The 16838-nt window shown below is 43.1% G+C and overlaps 1 protein-coding gene across 2 annotated transcripts in view; it reads right to left on the minus strand.

Moving 5' to 3' along the window:
* Positions 1–2030: 2030 nt before the first annotated feature.
* eas (ethanolamine kinase 1) overlaps positions 2031–16838 on the minus strand; it is a 50608-nt gene continuing 35800 nt past the window's right edge. For both annotated transcript variants that reach the window (XM_065432061.1, XM_065432062.2), the window contains 2 exons: positions 7916–7989; positions 2031–5865 (listed from right to left, as the gene is read on the minus strand). In XM_065432061.1, the coding sequence (XP_065288133.1) occupies positions 5790–5865; positions 7916–7989 (150 nt within the window). In that variant the 3' untranslated portion in view covers positions 2031–5789. The remainder of the gene's footprint in view (positions 5866–7915; positions 7990–16838) is intronic.

The raw sequence follows: 16838 nt of genomic DNA on the forward strand, positions 1-16838 counted from the left end.
TCACATGGTGTAATCTTGCTCGCAATTTTGTACTTGCGAATTAAATGGTGCAACAAATGTGCCATCAGGCGTAGTACTTAAGTCCTCTGCACACATGTAGCATGGATCAGGAACCAACAACATGGACCATCAGACATACCACTGTGGCTTGCCTGCTTATTTTTGGCTTTGATAGTAACGCGTTTTAAACATGAAAAGCTTTTTTACAAAAACGGCTCCTGCTTTGCTTTACTTTGTTTTTACCAAAGCGGACTGAACAAGCCTATGCCGAGAATAATTCAGGCTCCCACTGGGTGCTCACAAATGTGCAAAATCGCAGCTGCCGAAATTGGTGCACATGCAGCTGCAATGCAAGGCTCACATTTGCAGAAAAGCATAACTGCGAGAAATGCAGCGCAAAATCACAGCATGTGAAACAGGTTTAAGATTTAGGACTCAAAGATGTCTATTCAAGGAACTTTTGATTTGGTGTGGAGGACACAGCTATCACACGTATGTACCCGTATTACTTAACATCTCCCAAGGATTTCAATAAAATGGAAAAAGAAGAAGAAAAAAAAGTTGCACAGTTTGTACTTCAGAGTGCAACTACCTTGGCTTGTAGCATGCACAGTATGGTCCACTCTTAAAGGGAACACACGTGCATGATCATAAGTCTATTACAACCGCAGATGCTTATCTTAATGGGAAGTGTATTGTGAGGAATTCATGCATACAAATAAAGCACAGCAAACCAGCTAATGCTACCATTTTGAGCAGCACACAAATTGGATGCACACAAATGTAGTCTGCAGGCCTTCCCATTGTATAATCGATAGTGAAGCGCTAACTGGGAGAGTAGACCACATCGTACTGCGCTGAAGTCTGTTCTTGCGCCATCCAGAGCATATGCATAAGGGGAGAAAAAACAACTCAGGCGATTATGAAGCTGCTGTGCTGACAAAAGGAGTTTCAGAGCCTCTTTAAGACACACCATGCAAGCTCTGTTCTAAGCAAAGAATGCACAAAGCATGAAATGTATCTGTTCTTGCTATCATAATAGACTCCACAACATAGTAGCAAGTCCCCTTCGTGCACAGATGATTATCCTTGACTAAATAACACACTCTGTTCAAAGCACACCCAGTAGACAGAACAGCCTGTTGAGCAATACATCGTGCTCACATCTCATTCTGATGACATGAATGACGCGATATGGTTACCTTTTGTTACAACTTGAGGTCCACAAACTTTTATAAAAAGACTGAACCATGCTACACCTAGGATCACAGCCCATCCTTTTTCTTAAAGAAGGACAAACCCCTTTTGCGACATCTTTCATTTACCATTCAGCCCACGTGGCCAAAGGCTAAGTGCGGGAGATTAATAAAAATAATGGCATCAGCAAAATCTCACTTGGCCATATGAGCACTCTTTGAGCTTTCAGGAAACCCTGCGGCTGGGTCGATCACTAATTGCTGCACTACTGATCAACCACTTTTAGCAATGCTTTATCTTTTGTATGGTGCTATGCCCATCCATCACAATGCGTCACTGCATTGTAATTTATTTGCTGGAGTTGGGACATTGGTGTTGCTCGTCATATCAATGCACTTGACAATAGTGACTTACAAAAATATTAAAAATGCAATGCGCTCCCCCCAAATTATCACTGCCATGTTTGCATTTGCTTCTGTGCCAGATTACTGCCCCGAAAGCAACACACAACAATGTTTGCACGTTTACAGTGCGCACAATTTTCTGCTTGTGCATTAACAGTGCACAACATTTAAAATGCCCCGCTCACACAACACGATTTGGGCCACGCATGTTTATTTAATTTTTTTTACACAAAATGCATTCTGTTGCGCTTAAAAAATTCTGAGTGTATCAAAGAGGTTCAAACTTTTCTCCTTATTTGGTAGATCAAGTATACAGCCCTCAAGAGGTGCAGTGAACTGAATTCCAATATAAATACTGAAATCTTGTCCCTACCTTTCTACCTTCAACACTGTATTATATGAAAAATGCACTAGCATTAAAAACAAAGCTTCATTTAACAAAATAGTTTTTACTGCAAACTTGTTTCTAAGTCAATTCAGAACAGGCTCTGAAGTGCAGGGACAATGAGGGCCGCACAATCAAATATTCAATGTAAAGGAATGTATAAATCACACACTGCTTGTCCCACCCTTTTACATGCACTCTTGTGTTTCCAGCAACTAGAGCACAGAACCAAACCAATAGCAAACAGTTTGTCATTTCAGCAAAATACAAAAGATGAAAAAAAAAGAACTTCTAACAGCTAAGAATTAAACTATTTTTATTAAACTATATTATTAAACTAGTTTATTAAACTATAAACACACTGTTGCCATAATCTACAAATTCGCAGTTTTCCCCCCAAAGACAACTGCAATAGCCTGTTATGCTCAGCAGTGGTAATGAAAAGAAAATGAATCGAGAAAAGACATTTCCATAACAAATTCTATAAAAGGAACAATATAACAACAAGAATGATCAATACAACAACTACAACTGATATTTTAAAAGAAGGCCAATGCAGCCACCAGAAGCTAATCATCAAGAAACTCATCAGGAAACCACATTGACTCCAGACGCAAAGTCTTTACGTTACAGTGACACACACTGAACATGATAATGTTCTCATTAGCCACTCATCAGCCAAGCTCGATAGCTCCGATTAAAAGAAAAGTGCAACTGTCGAAGAGCAAAACACAAACTGCAGTCACCGACACAAGCTCATCTACTGGCAGTGGTGCCAAGTTGTGACAGGATCCACATCCTTGAGTCTGTATCACACGCAGAGATCAAAACCTAAATTGTGTCTTTCTTGTGAAAACACTGCACACGGTCTACACACAACAACACACAACTTCTAAATGTTACAAAAGTACACAGAAATAGTCACCTTTACAACGCGGTTTTCGCTTTTGTTCTACGTTCTTTTCATCACTTCGTGCATCCAAAGTCCAGACAACACGGACAAGGCAGTGCGCATATCACGGCTTTGGATGTGCAAGGCATTGTGCGATGAAGATGCTTCTGCTTCAAAGAACTGCGTGATTGGTGCACAAAGCTGTATCTTCAATTGGCGGCTTCTGCTGGTACTTTTCTGCCCCACAAAATGCCCACCAACATGTACTGTAGCAGTGCTGAATGTTCGGTACCACGACAATTTCTCCTAACCACCCAGCGAATGCGTCCAACAATGATGCAAACGTCAAAATGACGAATAAAGGAAGTTTTTCTCGCCCACAGGGTTGGTCTGCCGCGTCTGGTACCACTGCTACGTCAATCGACGTGCATCGACAGCATGCGTGTTCACCCTGAGTTGTCATTGCAATGCTTCCGATAACATACTGCAGGCAACCTGAAACTGCACAAACGGCACGTGCATGCTATAGAAGCTAAACTGCGTCTTAGGAAGTAGTTTGGCAACAAAAAGATATAGCTCATGCACACTCCCAATATTTGTGCAAATGTTTAAGGCAAGCTTTTTCACTTTTTCCTGCAGTCACAGTTTAGTGTAGTTTGGCGTAGCTAGTTCATTTCTTGTTTTTTATTCTTGTGGGTCTGCAACAACACCTGGCAGTGTAATATTCCTTTATAGTTTTATTAGTTTCTTTTTCTTTTCTGTAGTTCTGCGAAAATACCTGCCAGCATTATGTTTTGTTATACAGTTGTAAGATGCTTATTTTATTTTATTCCAACTTCCTTTTCTTTTTAAATGTTCTGAAATATATACGAGGTCTGTCCAGAAAGCTTGTAAACTTAAAATTATAAACTGTTCGCACTGATCTAGAAATTAGAAAAATCCATTTCCTTTCACACAAGTACTGCCGAACTGCATTGAGTGAGGACAGTGCTTCACTGCTATGGGAACTTTCATCAGCTCCAGCTGGATTTCATGCTGACTTCTAGAAAAAGTTTGCGCCCAGTGATATTTACAGAGCTGATAGATAAACACCTCGACAATCTTCCTTGAAGCGCTTTGCCTTTAATGGAAATATGGGATTCCTGTGTTGGTGTTTGCTGCATTTTCTCATTCCCGTCTTCCCTTAAGATAAATGCGCGAGTGGCGTTTTTAACACTAATGCATCTCCATAATGTAGCTTTAAAGATTTGAACTAAATTCCTAACAAATTTGCTCCTCCTCAAACTTGGCCGTCTCAGCCAAGCAAAGAAAAAGAAAGCATGATCACCGTGCATATTACCATGTGTAAACACAAAGTAACACAGTCATACAATCTAAGCAGTTTTCTGTCGGTAGTACCCGGGACGTGCTCATCGATGTTTATTCAAGACGCACCAACATCCAACTTGCTGCATAACAAAAAAAAAAGTTATAGATTGTTTGGACGACTCTCGTACACCAAAATATGTGGTACATAGCTTTTCTGAAATAAGCAGAGGTAGTATTTCTATCATTTCTTGGAGAAAAGGAAAAAAAAGACGGCCTCCTGAGATTTTGATGCAACTCATATTGCTGAATATATGATGTGATGTAGCATAGGTACAGTTTTACGACTTTGGTCACAGTAACATTATTCTCACCAAACAACATTCGTAAACAGAAATCTCTGGAAATCACAGTTATCAATAATAGCTGTCTCTGCACATATGGCTTCGCATATGGCCATAGAGATTTACATATGTCTAACAGCTCAACTGCCCAGTGACTGACCAGTTCCTGAAACTGCCAGCTCATTGCCTTTTAAATTTATGCTGAAGTACGGGTGAGAAAAGAATATAGCCTAATCTTTGACATATGACATTCAAGACAATTTTTTTCCCCCAGGTAATTTGGCTAGCTCCAAAGATATCTCTTACAGAGACATCTTTTTTCCCCCACTTTATTTGGTTAGCTGACATTGCCACCTCTAAGATAGGTAACTACAAATTTCGGGGGGGGGGGTCAAGAATTAACTTTGGTTTTCATGCTCATGACAGAAAATTCTCCAAAAGAGTCTTCAAATCCCCACGCACTGACTCATTAGCTTGACTAACCAGCTGGCAGAGACACTGCTTCAATGTGAGATCTCAAACAACACAACATCTTTATATTTTGTTTGTTTTTGCTGCAGTAGTTAGCACAGGTCAAACTGCCAAGCTTCTTTTTTCCTTTTAATTGCACGGAAGGACTATTCAAAGACAACTACAGCTCTGACTAGCATCTTACCGTGCTGCACCGATCACGAGTAAAGTAAATGACTGACTCCCAGCAGTACAAGTCGACTGTCCAATTTTTTTCTGTAAGTCTGACAGCCTGGCTGCCAAAAATGGCTCAAGTGCAAAGAAAAGGAGGTATCAGCCTCTACAAACTCACAAAGCTGCAACAAACACGCAAAAGTGTGGAAGGCCACGACATTTGGTTGAAGAGTTATATGGCTTCACCACATGTCTCTATCATAAAACAAGTACTCGTAGCCGGTAGCAAGACACGCGACACGTGGCTTGCGTAAGGCACTGGAAAAAGCCAGTCTGAAGAAAGACAACTCACGCGAGAAAACTTAAAATACAAATGAGATGTAGCAAAAATATCTGATACACTCTTTGCTCATCATTGCAGACTGAAGGAAACACACAATGCCTCCGCAGTGAATGAACTGTTCAAACATGCACGAGCCCCGAGCGAAGGCACCCTCGACGAGCAGCGGTGCACGGCGGCCGGCCACAAACAAGACTGGATCGTGCTCGTTCCCTGCGGTAGCCGAGGTAGGTCCGGAGGTCGCGTGGCGGGTGAATTCCATCGGTGGCAGCGGGCACTTCCGCCTGGGTGGCCACTCCTAGGAGGGTGGCAAAGTCATGTCCAAGAACTCGGCCTTATGCCTCTTGTACATGTCAAGCCGCTCCATGGCAAACCTAGGGAAAGTAAAGCAGACGACGTACAGCCAAAATGCAGGATCTGTCTACACCCGCACTGTGCATGCTAACTTTTGCAAAAGAACAGACAACTGTGGGTAGATGTTTGACTGACCACGAGCCGTGCAAAAAAGGTTTTTACAGCGAACTTTTTTTTTTACTTTATATGTAAAAGCAACAGAAAAGAAAGAAAAAAATAAAGAGAAATAAAGAAATTAGGAATATACACAAAAAATGAAAGCAAATTAAAAAAAAGGAGATGACACAAGCAACAAAGTTATGCTGTTGACAAAAACAATGCGCCGGAGCGATGGTGTTGCCCAAATGGCTAGTCCATGATGATGATTGTCGAAATGTCAGTGTATATGTATAAATAATAATGATAATAATAAAATAAAATAAAAAAGAAACTAACAAAGTTATGTGTTTGTGTCTTTATTTGACCAATACAGCATAACCACCATATAGAACTTAATATAGCTATTGAGCAATACAGCTTTGCTGGTTTTCCACCTTCACATAGTGGAAGGGCTCTGAACGTTTTGTTTTGCAGAAGAGACTTGCAGCTTGAAACCGAGTTTTTACAAGATATGAACTGAAACAGGGTGTGAGACCAGGCTAATTGGTATTACATTGCTGAATTGGCTAGCACAAAAGTAGAGACGGGGCACAAAAGGGCGACAAGCACTTGCGCTTGTCCTTGTCGTCCTTTTGTGCCCTGTGTCTACTTTTGTGCTAGCCAATTCAGCATTTTTTACAAGAGTGCATATATCTTTTCTGCATGTTCAAATAATAACTGCTGTTCTCCACTGAAGTGTGCTGTGGCATCACAGCATGGAGCAACATTGAACCACTTAAAGGCAACCCCTACTTGGTGCCTAATGTTTTTCGTGGCACTAGATCGCACAAAGATGTGGTACCCACATGTCCTTCCAAATTTTATTTATTGGTGCTGCCACAGTTAAATGTAACCTTCTCAGTGGCTATCATGTCCCGGAGATCAACCGCCTTCTAACGGGGGCAGAATGCAAACACCCTCATGTTCTGAATAGCTGTGAAGATCTAGGTGTGCACATCAAAGAAACCGACGTTGTCAAAATTAATCCAGGACCCCGCTGAGCCTGTGTAACTCTGGGATTTTAAACCCCACAAATCAATCAAATTGGATGCCACTTTTGAAAATGGATACGGTTGCCATCTAATTATTCGGACGGCTTCATAGCACTGCTACTCGCCTCACAGACAAAAGGTATTAGAATGATTGAAATTTCGAAGCACATTACACTGTGCCGTTCGACAATTCAGACTCCGCCAGCACGATCACATGTATTTAATTTCTGCCACAGAGTCTAGTAGAAAGCGCTTATTATTTTTTATAACATGTCATCGGTTACATTTAAAAACTGAAAATAGCGATGCCACGAGATAAGCCAAGCCTACCTTACAAGTTGTAGCAGCTACAATTGTGGCTCGTTTTGTACTTTCTGCATTTACATTATTTGTTCCTCGATGTGTGAATAACAACACGGTGCCAGGTGGCTTCTTTGGCTGCTATTACAAATTTTTGTTGCTAAGAATCATTAAGCGGTTTTAATCTGGCGCCAACTCCACCTTAGATGTCTGTACCTTGTTGGTTACAAACCAACAAGGTGCCACACAGTGACAGCTGAAAAAAAAAAAAAACAATTTGGCTATCGGAGCACGGCTGACGTCCGTTTAGGTTTCTAGCAGATGAAAATTTGGTGCATACATTGATTGTACTTTCAACTATCTGTAGCGACAGCAAGATAACGGCTGAAATGGACTGGCCAGGTTACACGCAAGCATTTACAGGTGTACGTGTACAGGAATGTGATGCCAAGCTTTTCTGGCCGCTTGTTGATTAAAGACTTATTCCTTAAGGGATCCATTATTTCGGAATCTCGATTGTTTGGACTTTTAGGCAGTCCTCGCCAAGTCTGAATTATTAGTTGGCAACTGCACAGGCATGGGCACAAACGTGTCACAGCGCAACAGGAGAGCATAAAACTACAGACAAAAAGTCACTCACTGGAGGAAGTCAAACTTGATGGTGGAATGCGCAGACTGAATGAGCGCCCACAGGCACCAGAGCATGCATGAGGCCTGGAAAGGGACAGAGAAAATTCATGTATGAACAGTCTCCTCCACCAAAAAAAAAGAAAGCAGTGGACACAGTGCTATGCAAAATAAAAGTAGACAATAAGAGAAGCTGCAAAAGTGTGGCTCGATTGGCCACACATACCTGCATCTACCCTCTGTTTATTTAGTTGTCACAGAAGCCTTAGTACCAACAAGGCATTATGGGGGAGGAGGGGGGGGGGGGGCTTACACACTGCACAATATGGAATTATAGGACATGTACAGGTAGTACATGCACATCAAAAGCAATTTTTAATACTGGAATTTTAAAAACCATATCGCATCAAATAGTGGACTTCAAAGAAGAAAAAAAAAGACACATGTCACACTAAACAACATCCATCAAATGCTGGAATTTAAACACAAGAAAACAAAACAAATTTTGGCAATGAGGAAAAGACATTTGTTAGAAGTAGTGGTGGCAACACAGTATGGTGAGCAACTCTATCTAAGTTGTGCATGGCAAAAAAAATTTCTAAGCCTGTCAGTTCTGCACTTTTATTATCTAACCTTATTAAGTTTACCAGAAAGATGCGAGGCTTAGGTCATCAGAAGGACAAAATTCTTAGAGGCAGAATATCTAGCAACATAGTATATAGCAAATATGAGAAATAAACCAGGCGCTTAGCATCCAAGCAATTTCCTGCTTTTTTAAAACAAAAATTCAGGTGCTTCACAATTGCTTGCACAGGAAAAGTGAGCATCGTTGACCCGCACACCATCTCCTAAGACACGGCAGTCATCATCTTATGCAAGCTGTATACCATTTCTCTATGGGATATAGCTAGGGCTCAGTGTTTTCAGTTTTAACAAAAAAAGAAAAATGAAAGCTTTATGCAGACGTTTTTTTTTTTTTCTTTGGGAACTTGGTTTTAACTGAGGAGACTGCAACAAATTTACCAGAGCTAAGAAGGCGACTGGTTTCTGGCTGTGAACCTGTGTGCACTTTGATCCAAGGAGCCTAGCATGGTCAGTCACCTGCAGCCTATGCAATCCTCACTTCTTGAAGTGATAGCTTTCTTTTCCTCTTACTCTCACTTTGCAGTTTGTATGTATACATGTTTTTGTGGCAATTTATGCGACCTTGAGGGTGACCTTGACACATGCACCTGTACATGCTGACGTGAACATTGGGCCGAAACATTTATGTGACGCGTTCAAGTTTTCATAGCGGCCTCCAGTGCAGAAGTGCACCAAAAGTGCCCAAGGATGTGCTCAAGGGTGAGGGGAGTTGCCACAGCATAGGCACTATGCCAAGATCACATGCACTTTGAAACTGCCCTGACGAAGAGAATTTCACTCTTGAAACTGTTGCCATAAATAAATATAGTTTACATATATATATATATATATATATATATATATATATAAACCACACCTAAACCTCGATATAAGGATCTTCAATATAAATATAATGAAATTCTCGCTATAACAAAGTATCAAACTTTTCATAACTCCTTGTCCATAGAACACCATATATTTAGAACCTCTATATAGCGAATATAGCGAACTGTGTTTGTATGGAATTTCAATATAATGAAATTTTGCTTCCGGCAGCAGAGGAATGCGGAGACAATAAATGGAAACTTCCGCAGACACAGATGGTCAAATGAGTGAATTACAAGTGGCTGCTTGCAAACGCACCTCTCAAATTGCACTGGCGTGACAAGAGCGACCACCAAAGTGGAGCCGCATCATCTTCCGTGTAAAGTCCAATTGCGTTAAGATCCTATCGCGCTCACTGTGCACTTTGTGTTTTAGGTATGAGTGAAAGTGTGCGAGGGAGAGACACGGAAGATGGTGCCACCTTCCCATGCAAGCAAAGGGAAAGTGGGGGAGGGAGGGGGGAGCGAGCTCTCGGTAACACAATGAAGGATGTGCAAGGGGGGTAGGGGTTGTAAGAAGGCACACGGCTCGGCTGTGGCTTTGCATGGCTGTAAGCGTGGCCAAGCGCGTACGCAGTCGTGAACCCTGCTTTATAGGTTCTCTGCCGCGTGTGTTAAGAGTGGCCCTGCTGAGATGGAGTGGCATCACATAGGTCTGTCTTCCCGCGCATTTAGTATCGGAGGTTGCGTAATCTAGAGTTTCGGTGAACTGTTAGAGTGAGAGGCAGACGAAGCATTTGCACCCTGCTGCCGGTGCTTTTCATGATAGTGCTGTCCCAGTGCGGGTGACATTATCAGCTGCGGGGGCAGAGTGCATGCAAAAGCACGGCTGGCTTTGCTTAATTTGTGCCGCCGATGTGAAGATACATCGACATGGCATGAAGTCGTATCATTCGTCATTGACTCCTGAATTCTACAATATCAATTGTTTTTTCATTCAAATGAGATTTTTTTATTGCCCGATAATTCAGAAAATTCTGCTGCCCCTTTCCATGTAATTTACATAAAAGGTCAAATTTCAATACAAAGAAATTTCGATATATAAAAAAGCAAATTGCCGATTTAACTACTTCGTTATATTGAGGTTTAACTGTGTATATAACCAGCCATCAGAATTGTAAGTTCATATATATATGAACTTAAATTTCTGATGGTTGGTTTCAAACTTTGTTCCCTGAGCACAGAGGCCCTAGATCACGAATCCACGCATAAAATGGCGGAATAAAACACCTTTACAAAATTCCCTTCTGCAAGTCAGTGCTTTCAGACATTTGGCATGCTAGGTAAGCCTCACTGGCACAATTTACTTATAAAATGTGGGCGCACACTTCTTTTAGCTGACAATAAAAAAGCACGTTACAGGACATCTTCATCGACGAAATTCGCTGCACCTCTCCCGTCGTACTGTGACACTGTGGTGCATTCCTACAAGGTCAAACACATCGTGTCCCATGATGCCACACATCTTAATGTCGAATAGAATTTTCGGTTGGTCTGTAAAGTCAACCATGGGGGCTGAGGGATTGTTCGTCAACTGCAGCACGTCTCTTGTTGTAATGTGCCATTTTGTCTTGCTTTCTCATCAAAGCTTTGCGAACACCAATTCCCACAATGCATGAGATTTGCATAATTTTTCTTATTGCATCCCTTTTGTGTGCCTTGCAATGAAAATGAGACACAAGATAGGAAATGGAAGGGGAGTGGTATAGCCCTGGTTCGGATTCTTGCAGTGTTGGATGTATTGCAGGAAAGTTTGTTGATGGCAAATGGGGTCATATGTACCATATTTATATGATTGTAAGTTGACATATTTTTTTTTAATTTGAAAATTTCATGTGGGGGGGGGGGTCGACTTACAATCAAAACCAAAACATGGCACCACTAAAAAAGCGAGACCAATGAGATATCAGGGGAGCTACAACGTAGTTACAATTTTATGTTTGCTCAATGGTTCTACCCGTAGCTTTTCACTATCTCACGCGTTTGTTCGCTTATCGGGAGGGTTTTTCAGCATTTTTGAGAGTTTTACAGTGCACAGAGTACTCATGGGGGGGGGGGGGGTCAATAGTTGATGGAAGTGCCGCTGTTCCATCCGTGGCGGCACCCTCAGAACGGCAGCACTTGTGGGGAGTATCGATAGTACCACTCACATGCTTCTTCTTCCCTGTACCTCTTAGTTTGACACGCTCGACTTGACTGCCGGTTACGTGCTACTAGCCTGCCTCCTCAGTCATCGTGAGTGCTCCAGGCCCACTAAACATTTGGCACTTGTTCACAGCAGCCTTCAAGAGGGCTGCCATCCTTTCCGCCAAAGAAACAAATCACTGTGCAGCGAGCTGCAAGTTCGATGTTTCTGAACAGGTGGTGCGAGAGTGGCAACTGCAGCGAAGCAAAATTTTCACCTGTGACGGCAGTGAGGAATTTCCCACGTGCAAAAGTCTGGACGCTTTCCGGAGCTGTAGGCCAAGCTTGCGGCGTACATCGCTGAAATGCGTGATCAGTCCCTGCCAGTGAAGTGTGACACGGTCATGAAACAAGCCTGGATCTTCGCCTTTTAAGAACTTGCTCCGCTGTGAGTACGAGTGGCTGGCGTCAGAAGACCGCGAACTTACGCCAACCGGACCTGTCAAAAGAGCCTCCCTGACGGCTGCATGTGGTTGGGTGCATTCGGCATGGGCTGCTGTCCCACAACATGTCGTGGTACGGTCGTTTGTCAAATGTGGAATTTCGCTGGATGACAACGCACTGTGGGACTGCAGCAGTGATGACGATGGCAGCACTAGTGAAGATGAGTAGTTCAGTGGCCATGTCAGCTACAAATAAATTTTCGTTATTGTATGCACCCTTGGGTATGCTCTTTTTTGTTTCGCTGTCACACGCGATATGAGGGGTTGGCTTACATTTGAGTTGACTTACAATCGTGTAAATATGGTACCTTGTCATATCTGTGGTGCCTTATTTTTGGAGCTCGGAACCACTTGCAAAATGTTACAAATAAGCTAATTCATTTTTTTTTTGCAAATACCAAATGCATTGTAATTCCTGTATAGTCGCATCCCTATATGACATTGGTCCCTTCGTATAGATTGCTTCTTGAAAACTTTGTTATTCTCTATATTAGATGCAACTGCACTGTTGAATAGCAGGATGTGTAGTTATACAGCACATTTCGGCATTGACAAAATTAGCCAATCAGGCACTTGCCACACACAAAAAGAAAAAAAGAAAGGTAAGGTGGATGCAACGAACCATCTACTGAAAGAAGCTGGTGAAAGTTAATATATATATACATATATTGGGAAAAACATGTATTTTCAAATGAAGAAAAAGAAACGGAAAGAAAGTTGCAGTTCTGCCCAAAAGGTGAAGCATTGATATTGACAGACAACTATTAGATATAAACAAAGTAAGGTTCGTAGTTTTATTAACCATATAAATTGCAGTTGCCGTTTGTGTACTACAAATTAAACTAACAAGCATGGCATCTCTCTCGCTCTCTCACGCACACATACACACACACACAAACATACAGAGAGAAAAACATGAACAGATCTTATTCGATGATCACAAACGCTCACTGTGACAGTGCTGGCACGATGGAAGAGCACCGGCATCGGAGAGCGAACACTTCGAGCTGCTTCTCACTTCAGCGTGTGTCAAACATTTGAGATTATGCAGCCTTCAACACTAGGTACGTGGGACGACATTGCATGTGAAGCGACCAGCCATAAGGTTCACCCAGGCTTTGCACCTGCCACAGATTACCTCCAAGATATTGCGAGTGGCTTGGATATGCACTGAGCTGCATGGACAGCCATGCGTAGCTACGGCTGTGGTAGAGGAGTAGACGCATCCTCGCCTGCCCTCGCCTCTTCCCCCCGAGTACACATTTGATCACATGATCTCCAACACTGGGCTCACAAGAGGACAGCACGCATCGAGCACGCATCGAGCCCCCATCCTTGCTCCTTGCCGACTCGCTCTTGCAGGCTTTCCCACAGAGAAAAAAAATCTCAGAGAAGCCTTGGCATACGATGTTTACCGTACATATACATATTCTATACTCGCACTATATCAGCAATAATAAATAAAAGGTTGTTTTACACATTCAATAAATGCTACTTGTGCTTTTCTGTTCGATTTATGGATAAAAAAATTTCTTGACGCTACCGTTGAGAACAATGCGAGTGGTAGAAAGGTTTTGCTTTCACCGGGCCCTGCTCTGCTGGCACGGTCGCATCTCAATAGCAGTAATTTCGTTATCGCTTACTGCTGCACGGGCTTTGCTTGCTCACGAAACTTGCTCTAACTGCAAGTTGGAGAAAATGCCGCGTCCATCCATGTGATGTCGTCGTATGCCAGAATGGTGTGTGCCACTTGACCAAGAGCAGCTGCAGCAATGAAACTGACTTGGCTTGCCACTGGGTGGCACAGAGTGAACCTCCAGCCGTACCTCAGCAAGCACTCAGCTGATGTTTGTGTAATGATGCTATGTCCGCATCACATTGTGAAATGTCTAGCAGGACGACACCAAATTGGCACCAACTCGTTGGCACAATTACAGTGCGGCATTTAAGCGGAAGGTCATTTTTCACACCAAATCAACCAACAACTTAACAGCAGAGCATCATTATGGCGTTTTGGAAAAATGCATACGAAGTTGGCGGTAACAATGGGTCAAGCTTTTTGCATGCGCAGGATCATGAAAGTCCTTCCGGGTCCCAAAGGAGGGCAACTATTCTTCCAATGAAGAAGTTGTAGAAAATTGAGTGAAAGAACAGCAGGACAAAGGCCTGAGCGTTTTCTACGAGGACATTAAGGTGAAGGCTCACAGTGTCGCGCATGAATTGAAAATCGCCTGCAACGAGTTAACCCTTTGAGGGTCGATTTTTTTCGCCACATGCGACCACTCAGGGTCGATTTTTTTTATTGCACATTTAAATTCTTCAGAAGGAGCTATTTCGAAAAAAATTACTGTAATTTTTCTAGGGTGACCGTTAAGTGAGAAAAAAATGTTTGGTGTTGGCATATATGGACTGTTTATTCAAGAAAAACAATAAAAATAGCAAATAAAGTTATAAGATTTTCAAAAAATTGGCGCATTGTTATACACAATGTGCACACGAGAAAAATACACAAGAAGAATGCGCACGCGAAAATTTTTTGCAAGTCTCAAATGTTCCTTTTGCACTAATACTTCTTCAGCGTGTGGTATTTCTTGAAGCATGGCTCCACGCAGAGCGGTTTGTTGCACTCAGCGCGCATGTACCTTGTATGGTATGAAGGACTTTATTTAGGTCCTGAGGGATCAGTCTGTCCTCGCGATGTTTTTGCTGCCGAGTGGTGTTGGCGCAGACATGGCACCTCCTCTGGGTACTGCTTCCCTGAGCAGACGTGGGAGGCAACTTCGGAATAAAGGGCCAAAAAAGGAAACGCATGCACGGCGGCATCCTTCGTATGCGGACCCCTGTGAGCAACAACCGAGCGGGTAACAGGCGGTCACCCTTTGAGTGACAAGAACGAAATAGCCATCAGTTTTGCGAGCAAAAGAAGCCGAAACAGCGTGCGGAACAAAACCGAAACTAACCGCCGCGCGCCCGCGAGCGCGCCAATGCGCGAGCGGTAGCAGACGCGCCGGAGCAAGAAAAAAGTATAGAACGAAAACTGAAAGAGAGAGACGCGAGAAAAAAATTTCATGTATTCCCACATAGTAGCACCACATGCCAGGCAAGAAAAAGTTAGGAAATTAGCGCGCGTTTTAAACGTACAGACGGGGCCGTAAATATACGGCATCGACCATTTTCGGACCTGTTCGCGGCGCCGTATATTTACGGCATCGACCCTCAATGGGTTAAAAGTTTCGGAAAAGTGGGTGATGAACTTTATGTAGCCGAACGGGCCAAGTTTCAGGCGTGCCACCATTTGCCAGAAGCTGCCCGATGCTTACAGTGAGAAGAAAGAAGCCTTCTTAAGAAGAGTTCATCGGTGAGCTTAAGGCACAGCACGCCATCACACTCTGCCAGATCGGTAACGCCGGTCAGACGTCTTCTGGCTCGACATGCCAAGCAAGCGGACTGTTGCAGTGAAAGGTCAGCAGCCAGCACGCCTAATGACGACGGGCAATGAGCACAACCGATTTACGGTAATGCTGTGCTGCACTATCGATGGCCACAAACTTCCTCCTTTCATAGTGTTCAAATGCAAAATGATGCCCAAAGAGAAATTTCCCCAAAAGTGATCGTTTGCGTGAACAAAAAGGGTTTTTTTACTGAGGAGACGGTCCTAGAATGGTTCCGCCTCGTCTGGCTCCGGCACCCAGGCAGTGTCCTAAAACTAAAAAGCATGTTGGTAGTACTGGACTTATTCCACGGCCACATCACGGAACGCGTCAAGAGAGCCGTGGTCAACATGGAGTGTCAGTTGGCAACTATCCCAGGCTGTTTGACTCACGTTCTTTAGCCTTTCGACATGGAATTAAGCAAGCCATTTAAGGATCGGAGAGGAGCACTCTACAATGAGTGGTTGGAACAGGACAATAAGCGCCAGTCACCAATGGGCATGTGAAGTGGGTGTGCAATGCGTGGTATGGTCCGCTGACAACATGGAGCATGAAGCTTTTTGTAAAGTGCTCAATCACGACAGCGACTCGAAAATTGTTTGCACAACGGCGCAAACATCGAAAATGCTTGTAGAAGCCCAATAAATAAATTTTTTGTGAATGCGGCACTTAAAAAAAATTTATTGCGTACATCTTTCTTTCTTTTTTCCGACCTGGAGGTCGAAAGTTGGGGGGTTGACTTATATTCGGAGTCGATTAATACACAGCAATACAGTAAAACTTTGTTAATTCGACCCTTCTTAATTCCGAAAATTGGATAATTCAGACTCGTCCTTTGGTCCTGGCAGGCGCATGCATTGTTTAATGCAATGAAACTCTCGTTAATTCTGACGTATATGGCCACACATCGGTTAACTCGGATAAGCTCAAAGCTCAGCGGGCGTCAGAGTGCCGCAAATGTGCGACGTAAAACAGCAAAAATGGTGTCAGCGTCCACCAAAATGAAGCGGCAGAGTCTGCATTGCCATAGTCATCAGGGTATATCATACGTGAATGACAGCAATGCCAGAAAGCTTCGTGCCTAGTTATGCCTCTAAAGCCTTTATTCCTGCATTTACCGGCTTGCAGAACCCCGTGCTGGCCGCGTGCCTTCATGACTGCATAGTTACCATACATGATCGCAGCGATAGCAGCCGCGGTTTCGTCCATGGCAGTTGTGGCATCATTTCGGCTCAATGTGTGCGTTGGCCGCATGCCTTCAGAACCGAATGGTCGCCATCCACGATTGCGTCGACAGTGGCCGCGGTTTCACCCACAGCAGTTGCGACAAACAGTAGTTTCATTTTGACAAGCTTTCAAGGATGAAAAGC

Source organism: Dermacentor albipictus, chromosome 3 (genome assembly GCF_038994185.2).
Source record: "Dermacentor albipictus isolate Rhodes 1998 colony chromosome 3, USDA_Dalb.pri_finalv2, whole genome shotgun sequence".
Classification (NCBI taxonomy): Eukaryota; Metazoa; Arthropoda; class Arachnida; order Ixodida; family Ixodidae; genus Dermacentor; species Dermacentor albipictus.